At 49.1% G+C, this 22,186-nt stretch overlaps 1 protein-coding gene across 1 annotated transcript in view; it reads right to left on the bottom strand.

The window, feature by feature from the left end:
- kdm5a (lysine (K)-specific demethylase 5A) overlaps positions 1–22,186 on the bottom strand; it is a 299,634-nt gene that overhangs the window by 58,672 nt on the left and 218,776 nt on the right. The window contains exons 20-22 of the mRNA XM_038780318.1: positions 20,728–21,083; positions 17,336–17,474; positions 11,981–12,160 (exon numbers count right to left, since the gene is read on the bottom strand). Coding sequence (XP_038636246.1) covers positions 11,981–12,160; positions 17,336–17,474; positions 20,728–21,083 — 675 coding nt within the window. The remainder of the gene's footprint in view (positions 1–11,980; positions 12,161–17,335; positions 17,475–20,727; positions 21,084–22,186) is intronic.

The following is a 22,186-nucleotide window of genomic DNA, read 5'->3' as shown; positions in this document are numbered from 1 at the left end:
AGTCAGCACAGGAGTGCTCAATACAACTAGGTGAAAGTACAGATGTTGCAGATTGTGCAACCTTGCTAGTTTACATTTGGCACAATGAATTTGTTGAGGATTTGCTATGCTGTCTGACATTACCAACCAGCATGACTGGCACAGAGATTTTTGAAGCAGTGAACAGTTATTTGGTTGGAAACTGCAGGTTCGACTGGGTTCATTGCAGAGGAATTACAAGTGATGGGACAGCCAACATGACTGGAAAAAACAGCAGAGTTGTAATAAGGATTAAGGAGACAGGGGGTCAGGAAATTGTTTGGAATCATTGTTTTATTCACCGTAAGGCATTGGTATTGAAAGAAATTCCATTAGATCTTGAAGTGGTGATGAAATCAATTGTGAAAGTTGTGAATTTCATTAAATGCAGCGCAGTCAATCAGGCACTCAATACCAGGCTTTTTGAGGCTCTGCATTCCGATGGGGGCCAAGCGCACATTACGCACAGAGATAAGGTTGCTGCCATGGGGCCCGGTACTTCTCAGAACTTACGAACCCAAGTATGAAATCCACACTTTCCTCATTGAGAAATAGTTCCCTCCAGCCAATTTGCTTGGTAATGAAGCTTGGATGCTAACTATGTCTGACATTGCAGACATCTTTACAATTCTAAACGAACTGAACCTCAAATTGCAAGGGAAGGATGATGATTGCTTTTGGCACTGTGAAGGAATAGATGTTTCCAAAAGTAATTGAAAGTTTAGCAAGTGCGAGTACAATGCCAAAAACTACTACATGTTACCCGCACTGCTATGACACACCAAAGAAAACAGTGTTAGTAACGGAACTATCAATAGATTGGCAAGCTTTATTCAGTCACATCTGGCTGCACTGATCAACAGTTTTTGTCACTATAATAATAATCTTTATTATTGTCACAAGTAGGCTTACATCAACACTCCAATGAAGTTACTGTGAAAAGCCACTAGTCATCACATTCCGGCGCCGGTTCGGGTACATGGAGGGAGAATTCAGAATGTCCAAATTATTTAATAGCACGTCTTCCGGGACTGGTGGGAGGAAACTGGAGACTCAGAGGAAACCCACACAGACACAGGGACAACGTGCAGATTCCGCTGTCATGCGAGTGTCCCTTTAAGAAATGCATTATTGACAGGGGTGGTCGAATCGGGGTACATGGCGATCGTGGTGGTGTCAGACCATGATGCTGCATTGCGTGGGCGGGGGCAGCACCCACAGTGGAGGATGGCCGTCAGGTTGCTGGCAGGGGCTGGTTTAGCACAGGGCTAAATCGCTGACTTTGAAAGCAGATCAAGGCAGGCCAGCAGCACGGTTCAATTCCTGTACCAGCCTCCCCGAACAGGCGCCGGAATGTGGCGACTAGGGGCTTTTCACAGTAACTTCATTTAAGGCCTACATGTGCCAATAAGCAATTTTCATTTCATTTTTCATGAGGAGGTATGTGAGCGGGTGAGGACTGCTGTTCCGGGGGTATGTGAAATACAATGAATCAGGAGGGATCTCGGTCGCCTCGCTGTGGGAGGGGCACAAGGCAGTGATTAGAGGGGAGTACATACCTGATCTGGGAAGGAGGAGTAGTGAGCAGAGATGGCAAGGCTGGTGGATGGGATTTTGCGAGTGGACAGGAGGCATTCGGCAGCCCCAGAGGCAGGATTACATAAGAAAATAAGAACTCTGAGCAGGAGTAGGCCATCTGGCCCCTCGAGCCTGCTCCGCCATTCAATTAGATCATGGCTGATCTTTTGTGGGCTCAGCTCCACTTTCCGGCCCGAACACCATAACCCTTAATCCCTTTATTCTTCAAAAAACTATCTATCTTTACCTTAAAAACATGTAATGAAGGAGCCTCAACTGCTTCACTGGGCAAGGAATTCCATAGATTCACAACCTTTTGGGTGAAGAAGTTTCTCCTAAACTCAGTCCTAAATCTACTTCCCCTTATTTTGAGGCTATGTCCCCTAGTTCTGCTTTCACCCGCCAGTGGAAACAACCTGCCCGCATCTATCCTATCTATTCCCTTCATAATTTTAAATGTTTCTATAAGATCCCCCCTCATCCTTCTAAATTCCAATGAGTACAGTCCCAGTCTACTCAACCTCTCCTCATAATCCAACCCCTTCAGCTCTGGGATTAACCTAGTGAATCTCCTCTGCACACAGATTGTTGGAAGCAGAGGCAGAAGTTCCAGATGGAGTTCGGGCTGGTGTCCACGGGGGAGGCAGTTGCAGAGGGCCACTGCATGAGTACGGGGAGAAGGCAAGTAGGATGCTGGCCCATCACTCAGGAAGCAGGGAGGCAGCGAGGGAGATTGGAAGTCTGAAGGACGGTCGGGCTGGAGTGGTACTGGGCCCGGTGAGGGTAAACGGGGTATTTGAGGAGTTTTATCGGAGGCTTTATGAATCGGAGCCACTGCTGAATGTGGATGGGAGGTTAGAACATAGAACAGTACAGCACAGAACAGGCCCTTCGGCCCTCGATGTTGTGCCGAGCCATGATCACCCTACTCAACTCCACGTATTCACCCTATACCCGTAACCCAACAACCCCCCCCCCCCCCCCACCCCACTTAACCTTACTTTTTAGGACACTACGGGCAATTTAGCATGGCCAATCCACCTAACCCGCACATCTTTGGACTCTGGGAGGAAACCGGAGCACCCAGAGGAAACCCACGCACACACGGGGAGGACGTGCAGACTCCGCACAGACAGTGACCCAGCCGGGAATCGAACCTGGGACCCTGGAGCTGTGAAGCATTTATGCTAACCACCATGCTACCGTTCTTGGCTAAGACCCTGGCTTTGTGGACTGTGCGACTGAGTGCCGGGGGAAGACCAGACAGGGTTTGTTAAGGGGAGGCATCTGTTGGCCTGTTGGATGTTATAATGATGCCCTCGGAGGGATGGAGTGTGGAGGTTGCTATGGATGCAGAGAATGCCTTTGATCGGGTAGAATGGCAATATCTGCGGGAGCTACTAGGGCAGTTTGGGTTTGGGCAGGGGTTTGTGGTCTGGGTCCAGATGTTGCATCAGGCGGCAGCGGCGTGTATACAGATGAACCGGGTGAGTTCTGGGTATTTTAGGCTGTATTGTGGGACGAGGCAAGGATGCCCACTCTCCCCGTTGTTCTTGGTGACAGTGCCACTGGCAATTATGCTTAGAGCGTCAAGGGGTTGCTCGACATGTCGGATCCATTGGAGGAATCGTGGACATTTTGGTGGAATTCGGTCAGTTCGTAGGGTATAAGTTAAACACGGGAAAAAGTGAGGTCTTCCCAATTCATGTGATGGGCAGGAGAGGAGGTTGGCCAGGCGGACAGCACAGTTGCGGATGGGGGGGTAGATTTCTCATGGTCCAGGGCAAGCTTGAGGGGGTGAAGGTGGTCCTAGTGAATGTTTACGCTCCAAACTGGGATGATGTAGATTTCAACAAAAGGCTGCTGGGGAAAATCCCCGACTTGGATTCGCACAAGTTGATTATGGGTGGGGACTTTAATACAGTCCTCAATCCCGACCTGGACCGGTCTTGCTCCAGAACGGGCAGGGTCCCGGCAATGGCAAGGGAACTGAGAGGGTTCATGGAACAAATGGGGGGGGTGGACCCCTGGAGAATCAGCCGGCCGACGGGGAAGGAGTTCTCGTTCTATTCGCATGTTCACAAGGTTTATTCTCATATTTACTTCTTTATTATGAGTAGGGACTTTTTGGAGGGGGTGAGGGATACAGAATACTCGGTGATCACTATTTCGGACCATGCTCCACATTGGGTCGACCAGCTGGTCTGCAAAGAAAGTTACCAGCGCCCACAATGGAGATTAGAGGTGGGATTGTTGGCAGAGGAGAGGGTGTGTGAGAGGGTGGGGAAATGCATGCAGGACTACCTGCTGGTCAACGATACAGGGGAAGTCTCAGCAGCGGTGCTCTGGGAGGCGCTGAAGGCGGTGGTGAGAGGGGCAACTGATCTCAATACGAGCCCATAAGGACGGAACGGATAGGGCAGAGATGGACAGACTGGTGCAGATGACACGGACGGATAGGGAATATGCGGACTCCCCGAGGGCAGAGCTACTTAGGGAACGACGGAGACTGCAAGCGGAGCTGGGGGCGCTGGGGAAGGCCGTAGAGCAGCTCAGAAAGGTCAGGGGCGCGGTGTATGAGTATGGGGAGAAAGCCAGCAGAATGCTTGCACAGCAACTTAGGAGGGGGGAGGCGGCCAGGGAGATAGGGATGGTAGTGGACGGGGCAGGGAACCGGGTGGGAGACCCAGCAGGATTGAACAGGGTATTCAGGGACTTTTACAGTAAGCTGTATACCTCGTAACCTCCCACGGGGCCAGAGGGGATGAGACGCTTCTTAGATGAGCTGACCTTCCCAAAGGTAGGCAGGGGGATGGTAGAGGGGCTGGGGGCCCTGATTAGAGCTGAAGAAGTAATGGGGGGCCTGAAGGTCATGCAGTCGGGTAAAGCCCCGGGGCCGGACGGGTATCCAGTGGAGTTCTACAAAAAGTTTGCGGGTATACTGGGGCCGGTTAGGGTGTTAAACGAGGCGAGGGACAATGGGAACCTACCCCCGACAATGTCACAAGCCACCATCTCGCTGATATTAAAACGGGATAAGGATCCGGAAGTTTGTGGGTCCTATAGGCCAATCTCCCTGATTAATGTGGACGCTAAACTGCTGGCCAAGATCCTGGCATCCAGAATCGAAGACTGCGTACCAGACGTGATCGTGGAGGACCAAACGGGGTTTGTCAAGGGCAGGCAGCTGGTAGCCAATCTAAGAAGGCTACTCAATGTGATTATGATGCCCCCAGAGGGCAGAGAGGTGGAGGTAGTGGTGGCAATAGATACCGAAAAAGCTTTTGACCAGGTGGAGTGGGACTATTTATGGGAGGTGCTGGGACGATTTGGGTTTGGAGAGGGCTTTGTGGACTGGGTTATATCAGGCCCCGGAGGCTAGTGCAAGGACGAACCCCGAGTATTTTAGACTACACCGCGGGACAAGACAGGGATGCCCCCTCTCTCCGCTGCTGTTTGCATTGGCCATAGAACCGCTGGCAATTGCTCTGAGAGCGGCAAGGGGATGGAAGGGAATGGTCAGGGGGGGGGGATAGAACACAAGGTCTCGCTATACGCGGATGACATGCTTTTGTATGCGTCAGATCCAGCAGCAGGGATGGATGGGATTATGGAAATCCTAGGGGAATTTGGCCGGTTTTCGGGCTACAAGTTGAACATGGCAAAAAGTGAGATGTTTGTGATGCAGGTGAGGGGTCAGGAGAATAGACTGAGGGAGCTACCATTTAGGCTGGTTGGAGAAAATTTTAGGTAACTGTGGATACAAGTGGTGCGTGACTGGGATATGATGCATAAGTTGAACTTGTCTAGGCTGGTGGAGCAAATGAGGAGCGAGTTTCAGAGGTGGGATGCGCTCCCGCTGTCACTAGCGGGGAGAGTACAGACGGTGAAGATGACGATCCTCCTGAGATTCCTGTTTATTTTTCAGTGTCTCCCTATTTTCATTCCGCGGTCCTTCTTTAAAAGAATCAATAAAATGATCCTGGGATTTGTTTGAGCAGTGAAGTCCCCGCGGGTAAAGAGGGAGATGCTGAAACGGAACCGTAGCGAGGGGGAATTAGCGTTGCCGAACCTCAGCAACTACTACTGGGCGGCTAACATAGCCATGATAAGGAAATGGATGGTGGGTACGGGGTCCGTTTGGGAGCGGGTGGAGGCGGCTTCGTGCAAGGGCACCAGCTTGGCGCCCTGGTCACGGCTCCCCAGCCGCTCTCGCCGGCCAGGTACTCCACCAGCCCTATAGTGGTGGCGGCTCTGCGGATTTGGGGCCAATGGAGGAAGCATGCGGGGGAAGTGGGAGCGTCGGTCTGGTCCCCAATATGTGACAACCACCGATTTGTCCCGGGGAAGATGGATGGCGGGTTTCGAGCGTGGCGGAGGGCGGGGGTGGGAAGGAGCCTGTTCCTGGAAGGGAGCTTTGCGGACATGAGGGCGCTGGAGGAGAAGTTTGGGCTGGCGAGGGGGAATGACTTTTGATACTTGCAGGTGGGAGATTTCGTACGTAGACAGGTCCCGTCCTTTCCACGCCTTCCACCAAGGGGGATCCAGGACAGGGTAGTTTCCAGGGGTGAGGTAGGAGAGGGGAGAGTCTCGGATATTTATATATAGCTTATGGGAGCGGAGGACACAGGGACCGAGGAACTGAAACTTAAGTGGGAGGAGGAGCTTGGTGGGGAGTTGTAGGAGGCGTATGGGCAGACGCTCTGAGGAGGGTAAATGCAACCGCAACATGTGCCAGGCTCAGCCTGATTCAGTTCAAGGTGGCTCACCGGGCCCACATGATGGTGGCCCGGATGAGCAAATTCTTTGGGCTGGAGGTCAAGTGTGCTAGATGTGGGGGAGGACCAACGAACCATGTCCACATGTTCTGGGCGTGTCCAAAACTCAGGGGATACTGGCAGGGATTTGCGGACGTCATATCCCACGTACTGAAAACAAGGATGGCGATGAGTCCAGAGGTGGCGATTTTTGGGGTGTCGGAAGATCCGGGAGTCCAGGAGGGGATAGAGTCCGGCGTTGTGGCCTTTGCTTCCCTGATAGCCCGGTGACGAATACTGTTGGCCTGGAGGCACTCAAAGCCCCCAAAGACCAAGTATGGCTGTCGGACATGGCACGCTTTCTCGGCTTGGAAAAAAATCAAGTTCGCCTTATAGATCAAAGAATTTACAGTGCAGAAGGAGGCCATTCGGCCCATTGAGTCTGCACCAGCTCTTGGAAAGAGCACCCTACCCAAGGTCAACACCTCCACCCTATCCCAATAGCCCAGTAACCCCACCCAACACTAAGGGCAATTTTGGACACTAAGGGCAATTTATCATGGCCAATCCACCTAACCTGTACATCTCTGGACTGTGGGAGGAAACCGGAGCACCCGGAGGAAACCCACGCACACACGGGGAGGATGTGCAGACTCCGCACAGACAGTGACCCAAGTCGGAATCGAACCTGGGACCCTGGAGCTGTGAAGCCATTGTGCTATCCACAACGCTACCGTGCTGCCCTTATGAGGATCACTATCGGGGTTCGCCTGGAGGTGGCAACCATTCATCGACTTCTTCGCGGGGAACTAATCGTCAGCGGGGGAGGGGGGGGGGGGGGAGATAGTGTAGAGTAGGAGGGAAGAATAGGCTGGAGATAAAATAGTGGGGGAGGGGTCGGTAAGGGAGCAGATGGAGGCAGCCTCATGTAAGGACTCGAGTTTGGGGGCATTGTTGACGGCGCCTCTGCCGTTCTCCCTGGCCAGGTACTCCAGAAGTCCGATGGTGGTAGCGGCCCCGAGGCTGTGGGGACAGTGGCGGCAGCACCCGAGACTGGAGGGGGTCTCGGCTTGGGCCCCGATCTGTGGGAGTGACAGGGCTGTCTGAGGGGGCTGGACGCAGGGTTCCGGAGGTGGTGTGGGGAGGAGGGGTGGGGGGGATTGAGTGGTTTGGAGACCGGTTTGTGAGGAGCAGTTTTTCAAGCTTAGCGGGGTTTGCAGAGGAGTATGAGCTGCCCAGCGGGAATGGATTCCGAGACTTACAGGTTCGGGACTATGTGAGGTACCATCCTTTCCTGATCTGCCATCCCCAGGGTTGCAGGACAAAGTGGTGTTGAAGGCAGGTGCTGGTGAGGGCAGTATGTCAGCGATTTACAAACAATTAATGGACTGGGAGGGCGCCCCTATAGGAAAAGTTAAGCAGAACTGGGAGGAAGAGCTGGGGAGGGTGCTGGAGGCTGGGTTATGGGAGGAGGATCCAGGGAGGGTGAATTTGTGTGCTAGGCTTAGCTTCATTGAATTTGGATGAGTTCACAGTGCGCATATGGCCCTGGCCAGAATGAGCAGGTTCTTTGAGGGGGTAGAGGATAGGTGTGGCATGGCCCGCAAACCACATCCACATGTTTTGGGCCTGTCCGAAGCTGAAAGAATTCTGGCGGAGGTTCGCTGACGTGATGTCTGAGGTGCTGAGGGTGAAGATGGCCCCGAGTCCAGAAGTAGCAATATTTGGAGTGTCGGAAGACCCAGGAGTCCAGGGGGTGAGAGGCCAACTTTTTGGCCTTTGCCTCTTTGGTAGCCCGGAGACGGATTTTGTTGGGATGAGGGACTTGGAGCCACCGAAACCGGGGGCGGGGGGGGGGGGGGGTTCCTCAGGATGGAAAAAATCAAGTTCGCCTTGAGAGAGTCTGTGGAGGGGTTTGCCTGGAGATGGAAACCGTTTATCGCAAGTCGGCGGGGGGGACTTTGGGGTTAAAAAAAAAAAGGAGGTTGGAGGCTCACAGCAGGGAGGGAGGGTGGGTGCGGGGGTGTTGGTAATTTATTTATTATAAGATTTCCTGTTTGCTCTCTTTTCGGTTTTGGTTGCGTTTGATGTGTATATATATATATATATATATACATAAAATATACATGTATATAATATATATAAATATACATATAAATATATAACTAACTTACAGCTGACTCCAAATGAAGAGACTGAGCTTCTCTGCCTCACCTGCAATAGCGCAAAATACGCCACAAGTCCGTGAGGCTGTCAGCAATCTGGAGTAGCATCTCTGAGGAATATCCAGTGCGGATTAAGCAAGCATTTTGTTGCCATTGCCCTTCAAAACGACCTACATGTGCAAGGTTGGATTTTCCGTTCTCACAAAGATTAAGGCAGCACCAAGGAACTGACTGAACTCTGCACCTGATTTTCGAATTGCCCTCTCCTCCTGGAACCTGATTGGAGGGGAGATCGGGAGGACCAAGTAGGTTCACCTGTCACATTAAAGGGAAGCAAAAATGGTGTGTTGTGAAGGCTGGTCAGGATGGATCCCAAAGGTCGGGTGGTTGGTAAAAGTGGCTCCCCGGAAGAAAGGTTTGAAAAACACTGCTCTAGAGAATGAGAGTTAATAGTAGATTATAAGAAAATGGCTAATGGAATGAACAAATATTTTGCTTCTGTCTTTACTACGGAAGATACAAAAAACATAGCCAGAAATCAGGGAGGGGGGAACTTGGTAAAATTACAATTATTAGGAAAGAGGTACTGAGAAAATTGATGGAGTTCTGGCCTGACAAGTCCTGGTTCCTGGGAGGCTTCATCATAGGGTCTGAAGAGGGATGCAAATTTTTTAAATTTTATTTAAAAAAATTTTTTTTTTTTTTTTAAGAGTACCCAATTATTTTTTCCAATTAAGGGCCAATTTAGCGTGGCCAATCCACCTGGTCTGCAAATCTTTGGATTGTGGGGGTGAAACCGAAGCAGACACGGGGAGAATGTGCAAATTCCACCCGGACAGTGACCCAGGGCTGGGATCCTGACCCAGGTTCTCAGCGCTGTAGGGAGTGGTGCTGACCACTCTGCCATGTGCTGCCCAAAAGGGGTGCAAAATGAGGCAGCAGACATGTTGTTGTTAATTTTCCAAAACTTCCTAGATTTTGGAATGGTTCCATCAGAAAATATAACCACTCTATTCAAGAAGGGAGGCAGAGAACAGTTAACAGAATAAAGAATTGAAGAATAAAGGGATTAAGGGTTATGGTGTTTGGGCTAGAAAGTGGAGCTGAGTCCACAAAAGATCAGCCATGATCTCATTGAATGGTGGAGCAGGCTCGAGGGGCCAGATGGCCTACTCCTGCTCCTAGTTCTTAGGTTAGCTGCATTGAGGTGGTGTTAGAATTGATCATTAACAGGCTTATCGCTGGGCACTTAAACACAAGGTAATCAGGAAGAGTGAGCATGGATTTGTGAAAGGGAAACCATGTTTAACCAATTCATTAGAGTTCTGGAGTAACATGTGCTGTGGATAACGGGGAGCCCTCAGACTTCTTCTATTTGGACTTCCAGAAAGTGTCACATCAAAGGCTTTTGTGGAAAATAAAAACTCATGGTGTAGGGGTAACATATTAGCCTGGATAGAAGATCGGTAGAGTAGATATAAAAGATCCTCGTCTGATTGGCAGGACGTGATAAGTTGGGCTTTCAATATTTTAAAAGTTAACATCAATAACTGAGATGTGGACGGAACGGTGGCGCTGCTGCCTCACAGCGCCAGAGACCCGTGTTCAATTCCAACCTTGGTCACTGTCTGTGCCGAGGTTTCATTTTCTCCCTGTGTCTGCGTGGGATTCCTCCAGGTGCACCAGTTTCCTCCCACAGTCCAAAGGTGGAGCATAATGTGGGAAAATGTGAAGTCATTTACTTTAGCAGGGAGAGTAATGTAAGCCTACTTGTGACACTAATAAAGATTATCTAACCTGCATATCTCTTGGGCAGCACGGTAGCACAAGTAATTAGCACTGTGCCTTCACAGCACCTGGGTCACAGGTTCGATTCCCTGCTTGGTCGCTGTCTGTCCGGAGTCTGCACGTTCTCCCCATGTCTGCGTGGGTTTCCTCCCACAGTCCAAGGACATGCAGGTTCGGTGGATTGGCCATGATAAATTGCTCTTAGTGTCCAAAAAGGTTAGGAGGGGTTATTGAGATATGGGGATAGGGTGTAGGTGAGGGCTTAAGTGAGTCAGTGCAGACTAGATGGGCTGAATGGCCTCCGTCTGCACTGCATGTTCTAAGGGGGTTAACATGGCCAACCCACCTAACCCACACATCTTTGGACTGTGGGAGGAAACCAGAACATCCCAAAGAAACCCACGCAGACACGGGATGAACGTGCAGACTCTGCACAGACAGTGACTCAAGGCCAGAATTGAACCTGGGTCCTTGGCACTGTGAGACAGCAGTGCTAACCAGTGTGTCACCCTGTTGACCTTCCCAATGTCACACCATTTAAGAAATACTCTGCATTTCTGTTTTCCCTGCAAAAGTGGATAACTTCAAATTTGTCACATTATTTTCCATCAGCCATGTTCTTGCCCACTCACTTAGTTCGTCTAAAATTCCTTTGAATCCTTTATGCATCCTCTTCACAATTTACATTCTCACCAGGTCCTAGACTAACAAACTTGGATATTATACATTTGGTCCTCATATCCGCGAATATCTCGGGCCCAAGCACTAATGTTTGCCATGTTCCACTAGTCACACCATGTCAACCTGAAAATAACTTGTTTATTCCTATTCTGTTTTCTGTCTGTTAATCTCATTGGAGGTGCTCACCCAGCATGAAACCACACAACCTGGCCATCACAGTAACTATGTTCCCATCGTTAAAATAATATCCACAGAATCACTACGGTGCAGAAGGAGGCCATTCTGCCCAGCGAGTCTGCACTGACCCTCTGAAAGAGAACCCACCTAGGCCCATTCCCTTTAATCCTGCCTAGAGGCAATTTATCATGGCCAATCCACCCAATTGCACATCTTTGGACTGTGAAAGGAAACAGGAGCATCCAGAGGAAACCCACGCAGACACAGGAAGAATGTGAAAACTCCACATATACCAGAGGTCGGAATTGAACCCAGGTCTCTGCCGCTGTGAGGCAACACTGTTGTCACGATCCCCACTGCCACCCACATTCGTCATAACTAAGCTCAACTTCCCAAATGTCTTCGAACCTCCAAAAGAAGCAGAGTTTCAATCTACATTCTACTTGTTAGTCCTCACCATCCCATATTGGTTTCCTATCCATTAACAGACTGATTTCAAAATAGCACGATTGACAAATTGTTCTGTGGTTTTGGCCAAATCAATCTAGCCAATTTTTGCACCCTGGGCTGAACTGGTCTCTTTGATCTTCTGACTGTAGTCTAGTGAATGGCATTCCACCTCTGTCGCCCTCTCATTCGGCTTCCAATTGTGTGAAACACCTGGAACCTTTAGGAACAGTGTGAGCACAAACTGTTGTTATCAATACCTCAGCCTTCCTTTCATTTAACAATCGGCAGTCTTTTCTAAACAAGTCTGACATCATGAATTCCCAGGTATAACAGCGGGGGGGGGGGGATGATTTTCTAAAGACTTACTTGTAACAATGTATATGTCGAGTTTTTCTTCAGGAAGGTTCTGGCAGTGCGTTCTCTCCAGGCCCGAGCAGCTGTCACTTGGGATTCCACTTGTGGAAGGGGATCAAGCCGTACTGGGATTGGGCGTCCTCTTGCTAGTAGACTTTCTAGCTGATCCAGATAGGCATTGTAAGATCCTTTCTATTCGCAGAAAAAAATAAAACAGTAAGGTGACATTTCAAAAGACTGTTTCCCTACTTACATAACAAGATGGCACCTGCTATAAAGAAATAAATGGAACTGGAGAGGTACCCAAATATGGCAAAAATACCCTTTTGAGGGGGCCAACTTGGACCTCCATCAAGGACGAGGGGAAACTGAATGACAGACCTGCTGCAAGCTTGGAGCTATCTCTTGTCCCATTGCTTAATACTGACAGGCAAGCATACAACCTACAGAAATCACATACAATACCTCAAAATGCGAAAACAGAATATATCCTGTTATGGGTCTTGCATCAAACAGTGACTTACAGAATTTTGTGTTTTGTTCACCAACATTTTCAGATACATATATTGCAATAGATTTCAAACGCAAGCTTCAGACTTCAGGGGCAATTTAGCATGGCAAATCCACCTACCCTGCACACCTTTGGTTTGTAGTAGTGAGACCCATGCAGACACGGGGAGAATGTGCAAACTCCACACGGGCAGTGACCCGGGGCCGGGATCGAATACGGTCCTCAGCGCTGTGAGGCATAGTTTCATAGAATTTACAGTGCAGAAGGAGGCCATTCGGCCCATCGAGTCTGCACCAGCTCTTGGAAAGAGCACCCTACCCAAGCCCATACCTTCACCCTATCCCCATAACCCAGTAACCCCACCTAACACTAAGGGCAATTTAGCCTGGCCAATCCACCTAACCTGCACATCTTTGGACTGTGGGAGGAAACCGGAGCACCCGGAGGAAACCCACGCACACACGGGGAGAACGTGCAGACTCCACACAGACAGTGACCCAAGCCGGGATTCGAACCTGGAACTGTGAAGCATTTGTGCTAACCACTATGCTACCGGCAGCAGTGCTAACCACTGCGCCACCTGGAAGCCTTGGACTCTTATATAGAAACAGGAAGTTATCCGGCACAGGAGGCCATTCAACCAGGTCAGTGCGCTCTTTTCTCAGAACTCTGTTCACAACCATGATACCTCACCCCTTATCTTTGCCAAGAACAGTGATTTTTTTTGTGCCTTTTGGGTGTGCGTTTCAGCTGCTGCTTCAGGCCAAAGTCTCAATTTTTCTTCACCCCTTTCCAACATTTCAATTTACTGTCATCCAGTTATCGCCCTTTTCTCTCCACAACCACTGCCTCCAAAATCCAAGATGTGGCGATGCCGGCGTTGGACTGGGGTGAGCACAGTAAGAAGTCTTACAACACCAGGTTAAAGTCCAACAGGATTGTTTCAAACACTAGCTTTCAGAGCGCTGCCTCTTCATTCACCTGAGGAAGGAGCAGTGCTCCGAAAGTTAGTGTTTGAAACAATCCTGTTGGACTTTAACCTGGTGTTGTGAGACTTCTTACTGCCCAAAGTCCAACAATAATAAGGCAGACTTCGTCTCAGAAGATGATGGTTTAGGCAATGGTGGTCAACTCTCGTGTTGAGCATTGCCTGGGGTGGTCCAGCAGCTCCACTCTGGCATGGAAGTGTCTGCCGCATTTGCTCAGAGGGAGAGTAGGCTGACAAGGTTCACTGACCTGGTTTTCTCTGGGCCCTCTTCTCAGCCAGCTGAGCTTTTCATTTCTCCTTGCCTCTCCTAATGTCCTTCCAAACAATTAGTCTTCAGAGGGTACTGCAATAAGTGACTGTTTCCTAGTTGCCAGTGTAAATATCCATCATCTTAATTTCTAGGGGCAGCACGGTAGCATAGTAGTTAGCACAATTGCTTCACAGCTCCAGGGTCCCAGGTTCAATTCCCCGCTGGGTCACTGTCTGTCCGGAGTCTGCACGTTCTCCCCGTGTCCGCGTGGGTTTCCTCCCACAGTCCAAAGATGTGCGGGTTAGGTGGATTGGCCATGCTAAATTGCTCTTAGTGTCTTAAAAGTGGGGGTTACTGGGTTACGGCGATAGGATAGATACGTGGGCCTGAGTAGGTGCTCTTTGTAAGAGCCGGTGCAGACTCCATGGGCCGAATGGCCTCCTTTTGCACTGTAGATTCTATGATTCTCACTTACAGGTGTCCTTATAGTTGAAGTATGGCTGTCCGGGAGTAATGGATGCCCTGGAGGCTGTGACCCAGTTGCCAGTTTACCGTTCAGGTGGCCTTTAGGTATGTGGTCATCATCTATCTGATGGTTGTGGCCAAGCCAGTGCAAATGTCATTGGCTCAGCAATTATGCTGATTAGCATGCTGCAGCACCTGAGTTGGTGACCTTGTCCTGACAAGAGATGTCCAGGAGACGTCAGCGACATGGAAACTGTTCAGGCTGAGAGAGAATTCTCAGGGCCAGGATTTATACCCATTTGGAAACAAATGGACTCATTAACAATAGACAGCATGTATTTGTGAAGGGGAGGCCGTACTCACTAACTTGATCGAGTTTTTTCATGAGGTGACAAAGATGATTGATGCAGGTAGGGCAGTGGATGTTGTTTACATGGACTTTAGTAAAGCCTTTTACAAGGTGCCTCATGGCAGAATGGTACAAAAGGTGAAGTCACACGGGATCAGAGGTGAGGTGGTAAGCTGGATACAGAACGGCTTGGTCACAGATGGCAACGGGTAGCAGTAAAAGGGTGTTTTTCTGAATGGAAGGTTGTGACTTGTGGTGTTCGTCAGGGATCGGTGTTTGGGCCTCTGTTGTTTGTAGTATACATAAACGATTTAGAGGAAAATATAGCTGGTCTGAATAGTAAGTTCGCAGATGACACCAAGGTTGGTGGAGTGTCAGATAGTGTTGAGGGTTGTCAGAAGATACAGCAGGACATGGATAGGTTGGAGACTTCAGCAGAGAAATGGCAAATTGAGTTTAATCTGGACAAATGTGAGGTAATGTATTTTGGCAGTTCTAAAATAGAGGGGAAATATACCGTAAATGGCAAAACTCTTAGGAATATAGAAAGTCAGAGATCTGGGCGTGCATGTCCACAGATCTTTGAAAGTGGCAACACATGTGGACAAGGTAGTCAAGAAAGCATACGGAATGCTTGCCTTCATTGGACGGGGCATCGAGTATATAAACTGGCAACTCATGCTACAGTTGTACAGAACCTTGGTAAGGCCGCACTTGGAATATTGCGCACAATTCTGGTCGCCACACTGCCAGAAGGATGTGGCTGTGGAGTCTTTGGAGAGGGTGCAGAGGAGGGTTACCAGGATGTTGCCTGGTCTGGAGGATATTAGCTATGCGGAGAGGCTGCATAGACTCGGACTGTTTTCATTAGAACGATGGGGGTTGAGGGGTGAGGTGATCAGAGGTCTACAAGGTTATGAGAGGCATGGATAGAGTGGATGGGTGGGCACTCTTTCCCAGGGTGGTGGGGTCAGTCACTCGGGGACACAGATTTAAAGTCCATGGAGCAAAGTTTAGAGGAGACGGGCGAGGCAGGATTTTTTTATTTATTTTATTTATTTATTTTTTTACACAGAGGGTGGTGAGTGCCTGGAACGTGCTGCCTGGAGAGGTTGTGGAAGCAAATACATTAACGATGTTCAAAAGGGCACACCCACGATCCTCAGGTTATGCCTTTGTGACCTGTTCTCCAGGTCTTCTATCTTGGCCCTCAGCCACCTTCGGCAGCTTCTCACCCACCGAGGTGAACAAGTCACTGTGCTGTGACAAGGTCCCCTCCATCCCCTTCATTTTCTCCTCCTGCTCCCACACCGTCGTCGAAGTTCACACCAACTCCTCTCTCACGGGGGCAAGGATCTCACCCACCCACGCCTTAACGGGGCCATCATCACCATCTGATGGTTTTCGAAATGCTTTGAAAGCAGCCATGCAAACTCTCCAGCTATCACTTTAGTCACCTTCTCCACTGTGATGGGCGCGGCCCAACCCGACGGGCTCTCTCCTGCCATCTTTCGTCCTGCTGCACCTCTCACCATGCTCGGCAGCGGAAGTTCGCTCACTGCCTTTTTCCCTGGATTCCGGTTTTCGACATTCTATAAATGCTCTAAACCTTCCCACAGCTCCTCATGGACAAATCTTCACCAAAAACTGGGCTACAAAAGGCCCAAAAAGACAACTCTGGCAGGAGTAACTAAACATACAATCTTCACCTACGTGCCGCAACCAGAGTACCGTGTTCAACCAATTTCTTTTGAAATTATTGACTATTTCATCCTCCATCACATCTGAACAAGAAACAGGAGCAGGAATAGACCAAAGCTTCATCAAACCTGCAACCACCATTCAATATGATCTTGGGCTTTAATTCCAACTTCCCATCTGCTTCACAAATCTTTTTTAAAAAAATAATCTTTATTGTCACAAGAAGGTTTACATTAACACTGCAATGGAGTTACTGTGAAAATCCCCTAGTCGCCACATTCTGGCGCCTGCTCGGGTACACAGAGGGAGAATTCAGAACGTCCAATTCACCTAACAGCACGTCTTTCGGGACCTGTGGGAGGAACCCGGAGCACCCAGGGGAAATCCACCAAGACACGGGGAGAACTTGCAGACTCTGCACAGACAGTGACCCAAGCCGGGAATCGAACCTGGGACCCTGGAGCTATGAATCAATGGTGCTAACTTCTGTGCCACTGGGTCCTAGTCATTGCGGGGAGCAAGAGGGTCATCAAACGATATCATCAAACTGCAGTAATGCTCCCGACAAGGGCTCAGGGTTTCAAATCAGTAAAACAGATCACCCATCTAGACCCAGTTCTGTTCTGGATTGATGATTTTGAAGAAGGATCCTTGATCTGAAACATTAACTCAGTTTCTCACTTCACAGATGCCGCCAGACCTGCTGAGTATTTCTAACATTTTCTGATTTTGTGTCAGGTTCATTCCACCAAGAAAACTGCTGCATCTTTCAGTTTGCTTGTGCAATGTAAGTTATTAATTGGTTTCCCAAACAAGCCTGGATAACTAAGTGGCAAGCAGCAAGTAAATAACAAGTAATTTGTCAAAAGGTTAGGGGTGTGGGAAGGGACAGGGAGAAGCAGACTAAACTCAGTCACTGGGCTTGTTCAGTGTCATGAGAAAGATTGCTGAGGACCTTTCTACAATCTGCATTCACCGACATGCATTTTTGATTCGACCAAAAAATGGGAGATGTGACAATCTTTACAAAGTAGTGAAAGCTTATAGACATGAATTTATCACTTTCCACTACTTACTGAACACTTCAAATGCCTCAAACCTGCCTGAATAGCTTCCACTTTGGCCATCCAATCTTTGGCTTTCTGCAGAGCTTCCTTAAGAACCAGCACATTAGGCAAATATGCAGGAATATTCTTTGCTTCATTTACAATACCATCCAGAGTTGCCATCCCATGCCTCGGCCTGCAAAGAAAATATAATCAGTACTACTGTCAGCTTCAACCTAAAACATTTACTCAAACACCAACTCAAAACCAGAACCTGACACTTTTTCAAACCCAACTTGTTCACCAAGGCAAATGAGGCCGTCGCTCACAGACCCCAACATGGCATCCCCACCCCCCTCACAGACCCCAATGTGGCACCCTCACCCCCCTCACAGACCCCAATGTGGCACCCTCACCCCCCTCACAGACCCCAACATGGCATCCTCACCCCCCTCACAGACCCCAATGTGGCACCCCTACCCCCCTCAGATCGCAACGTGGCATCCTCACCCCCCTCAGACCCCAATGTGGCACCCTCACCCCCCTCTCAGACCCCAATGTGGCACCGCCACCCCCCTCTCAGACCCCAATGTGGCACCCTCACCCCCCTCTCAGACCCCAATGTGGCACCCTCACCCCCCTCTCAGACCCCAATGCGGCACCCTCACCCCCCTCACAGACCCCAATGTGGCACCCTCACCCCCCTCACAGACCCCAATGTGGCACCCTCACCCCCCTCTCAGACCCCAATGTGGCACCCTCACCCCCTCACAGACCCCAATGTGGCACCCTCACCCCCCTCACAGACCCCAATGTGGCACCCTCACCCCCCTCACAGACCCCAATGTGGCACCCCCACCCCTCTCTCAGACCGCAACGTGGCACCCTCACCCCCCTCTCAGACCCCAATGTGGCACCCCTACCCCCCTCAGATCGCAACGTGGCACCCCCACCCCCTCACAGACCCCAACGTGGCACTCCCACCCCCTCACAGACCGCAACGTGGCACCCCCACCCCCTCACAGACCCCCAACGTGGCACCCCCATCCCCTCACAGACCCCGTGACACCCTCACCCCCCCTCGCAGACCCGAATGTGGCACCCCACCCCCCTCACAGACCCCAATGTGAGACCCTCACCCCCCCTCACAGACCCCAATGTGAGACCCTCACCCCCCCCTCACAGACCCCAACGTGGCACCCTACCCCCCTCACAGACGTCAATGTGGCACCCCCACCCCACTCGCAGACCCCAACATGGCACCCCTACCCTCCTCCACAGAATCCCAACTGGCACGCCCCACCTCCCTCAAAGACCTCACAAGGTGGCAAGCCTCCCCTCCCCTACAGACCCCAACCAACAGGCCCCCACTATCCTCAGACACTCAAAGCACCCACCTTTGCCCAGATCCCCAAAGCTGCTCACCCACTCACAGACCCCCCCAGAGCAGCACGCCTTCAACTTACTCTCCCCAAAGGACCTGAACTTGGTCCTCCCACCTGCCCCCTTCCCAGAACCTGAACATTACCCACCCCCCCCCCCAACCAATAGACCCGAACGTGCCCACCCCAATAGACCTGAACATGGTTCTCTCTTCCCCCACTCTCCAGTCCATGGACCTGAACATGGCACCTCCCCAACAGACCTGAACAGGACCCTCCCCCCCACAATAGGCCTGAACATGACACCTCCCCCCATATAAATCTGAACATGGCCCCCAACAGACCTGCATTCAGCACCACCCCCCCACAAAGACCTGATCATGGGTCCCTCCAGCATGTTCCACTACAGTATTCAATGAAATCATGGCTGGTTAGCAATGGGACTTTAGCCCATATTCCCTTAATATCTTTGGGTAACAAGTTTTAAAATTAACAATTGATTTAGTATCAATTGCTTTTGTGGTAGGAACTCTAAAATTCTACCACAAGAAATGTTTCCTAATTTCAGTCCTGAAAAGTTTGTCTTGAATTTTTGGACCACGCGCACTGATTCTACACTCTCAATCTAGTAGAATTAATTTCTGCCAATTTACCCACCTAAAAGGATGGTGTGCACCTGGAAACACCTCCACCTGCAAGTTCTACCCCAAGGCACACAACATGAAATGAAATGAAAATCGCTTATTGTCACGAGTAGGCTTCAATGAAGTTACTGTGAAAAGCCCCTAGTCGCCACATTCCGGCGCCTGTCCGGGGAGGCTGGTACATCCTGACTTGAACTATATTGCTGTGCCTTCATTGTTAAGAGTTAAATCCTGGATGAGAAAATATCAGCCATGATTGAATGGCGGAGCAGACTCGATGGGCCGAGTGGCCTAATTCTGTTCCTATATCTTATGGAACTTCCACCCAACAGCACTGTGGATGTACCTACAGCTCACCACCACCTTCTCACTGACAATTAGGGATGGGCAATAAATGCTGGCGTAGCCAGCAACACACAAAAGAATATAAAAGCAAATTCTCTCTGGTATTGCAATATTTTGAAAAGCTCAATCAAATTACCCCTCCGCCCTCCAAATTCTAGTGAATACATCCCTAGTATGTGTAATCTCTTTATATACCTCTACCCCTTTGCATTCTATTCCTCTAGCTATAAAGGCCAGTATTACATTAGCCATTTAGATTTTTTCTCTACTAGTTCATAATAATTTTCTGACCTATTTACTTGATCCTCAAGTCTCTTTGGTAAAGAGACATCCAGACACTATACGTTAGCTCCCGTCTCTCTCCACAGATGCTGTCAGACCAGCTGAAATTGTTCAGCATCTCCTGATTGTGTCTCCATTTTTTCTAGATTTTCACCATTGAGAAAGCACCACATTCAATCCTTTTTATGGTCCTAAGTGGCTAGCTTCATATTTACTTCCATTGAATTCTCTGGGCTCCAGTTTTGTCCATTCACTTATCAATGCCTATGTTCTTTTACATGGTTTACAGGGCCACCTATCTTTCTGTCATCATCAAATTTGGATAAGAAGCTTACTATCCTATAATTTAAGTCATAAATAAATTTGGTGAATAGTTGAGGCCTCCAGATGTGGTGCAGTTATTAATCCAGTGTACATGAGCCTCACAATACGAGGGAACCGGATTAACATCAAAAAAATAGATAGTCATCAACCCACAAAGCGAGTGAGCTTACAGTGGGAGGGAGCTGTTTCAAATCAGGAACAGATAGTTATTGACCCATGGAGTGACTGAACTCCCATAGTGTGAGGGAGCAGAATTATCAGTGCAACCGTTCAGCCAAATTGCTTCCAAATACATACAGTGAAGTAACAAGACTATTCAACTGCCTTAAATACTGGGCTCGCCAATATAAGACCCTCAAAGCAGAAACGTTTACACAACATTTCTAAACTGGAACTGCCATTGAGAATAGTCCATTTTTAAATTGGAGAAACATTTTAAAGTGTTCATGGTCGCCACTATTGTTCATCATACCTGGCTTGTAGGCAAACTTTGGCCTTTTCTTCCCAACGTTCAGACACGGTTAAAAGTTCCTGTAAATCAGCCATAGCCTTTTCCACTGCGCCATGTGGTGCCAGACCAATGCCAGAGTCTATGAGTTTCTTCATGGCATCCAGAGTGACTTTCGCAGGGTCTGAAAGGAGGAGGTTAACTTCGTCAAGCCAGCGAGCCTGTTGGAGATGCTGCTTCAGTCTGGGCAGTTCCTGCAACTCCACATCTAAACCAGAGCCAAGTTCCAGCAACAGTTGCAACTTGGATGAATCAGGAATTTCGTCAGATAAAGCCTCCTTACTACGTTCATGAAATTCCTCCACACTGTCCAGCAATTCCTGGTGTCAAAAAAAAGTAAGAGGTTTTATTTATATTTTAAATCTCCAAAGACTTTTATTCGTCCTCAGATTATTAGGCAGCACTGCAGCATGCATGTACAGCCGGCCTGTGTACAAAATAAAACCAATGTTGCATGCAGACCACATGCACTCAGTAAAGCAGTCTGAAGACTTTCCTTTCTCTTCTTGGAAAGCACGCTGTCTCAGTCAAGGGGAAAAAAATTACACAGCAAGTTGTTTTAAAAAAAATAAATTTAGAGTGTCCAATTCTTTTTTTTTTAAACCCAATTAAGGGGCCAATCCACTTTCCTTGCACATTTTTGGGTTGTGGAGGTGAGACCCGTGCAAACTCCACATGGTCAGAGACCCGAGGCCGGGATCGAACCCGGGTCTTCGGCGCCATGAGGCAGCAGTGCTAACCACCGTCTCACCTTGCTGCCCCTTTACACAGCAAGTTGTGATCTGGGATGCACTGATGACAGCAGATTCCAAAACAACTTTCAAAAACGAATTGAATAAACATTTGAAAAGGAGAAATGAGCAGGGCAATATGGAAAGAGCAGCAGAGCCAAATGGCCTTGCTTTGCGCTGTTTCATTCAATGATTCCAATTTGTAGCTTCTTAAGAGAGTGGGTAGGCACAGTTGGTTAATTTGCCTCCTTCTCTTTTTTTATATTTGTCTGATAAATCCAGCCTGTCGGAAAGCAGGACAAATCCAATCTGACCAACTATTCTTCTCAAATCATCAGCAAAGAAATGGAAGGAGGTATTGATGGTGCTCTCAAACATCACTGACTCACCAATAATCTCTTCATCCATGTGCACTTTGGGATTCATCAGTTTGACTCACTTCCACAGAACAGAATGATTACAGAACAGAAGGATCCCATATTTAGCACGACGTGCCTATGGCAGTTAACATCAAGGCAATGTGCTCATAATGAGGCAGAGTGTCAAAGCAAAACTAAGTCACTGGAAATTGTGGGAAAACTCAATTGTTTGGACTTAAGGGTGCAAGAATCATTATGGTACATTAATTCCATCTCTAGCTCTGCGAGTTTATTTCCCTCAGGTACCTGTTCAATTTTGTATTGAAATCATCG

Source organism: Scyliorhinus canicula, chromosome 20, assembly GCF_902713615.1.
Source record: "Scyliorhinus canicula chromosome 20, sScyCan1.1, whole genome shotgun sequence".
Classification (NCBI taxonomy): Eukaryota; Metazoa; Chordata; class Chondrichthyes; order Carcharhiniformes; family Scyliorhinidae; genus Scyliorhinus; species Scyliorhinus canicula.
This window is presented reverse-complemented; position numbering and strand designations above follow the sequence as displayed.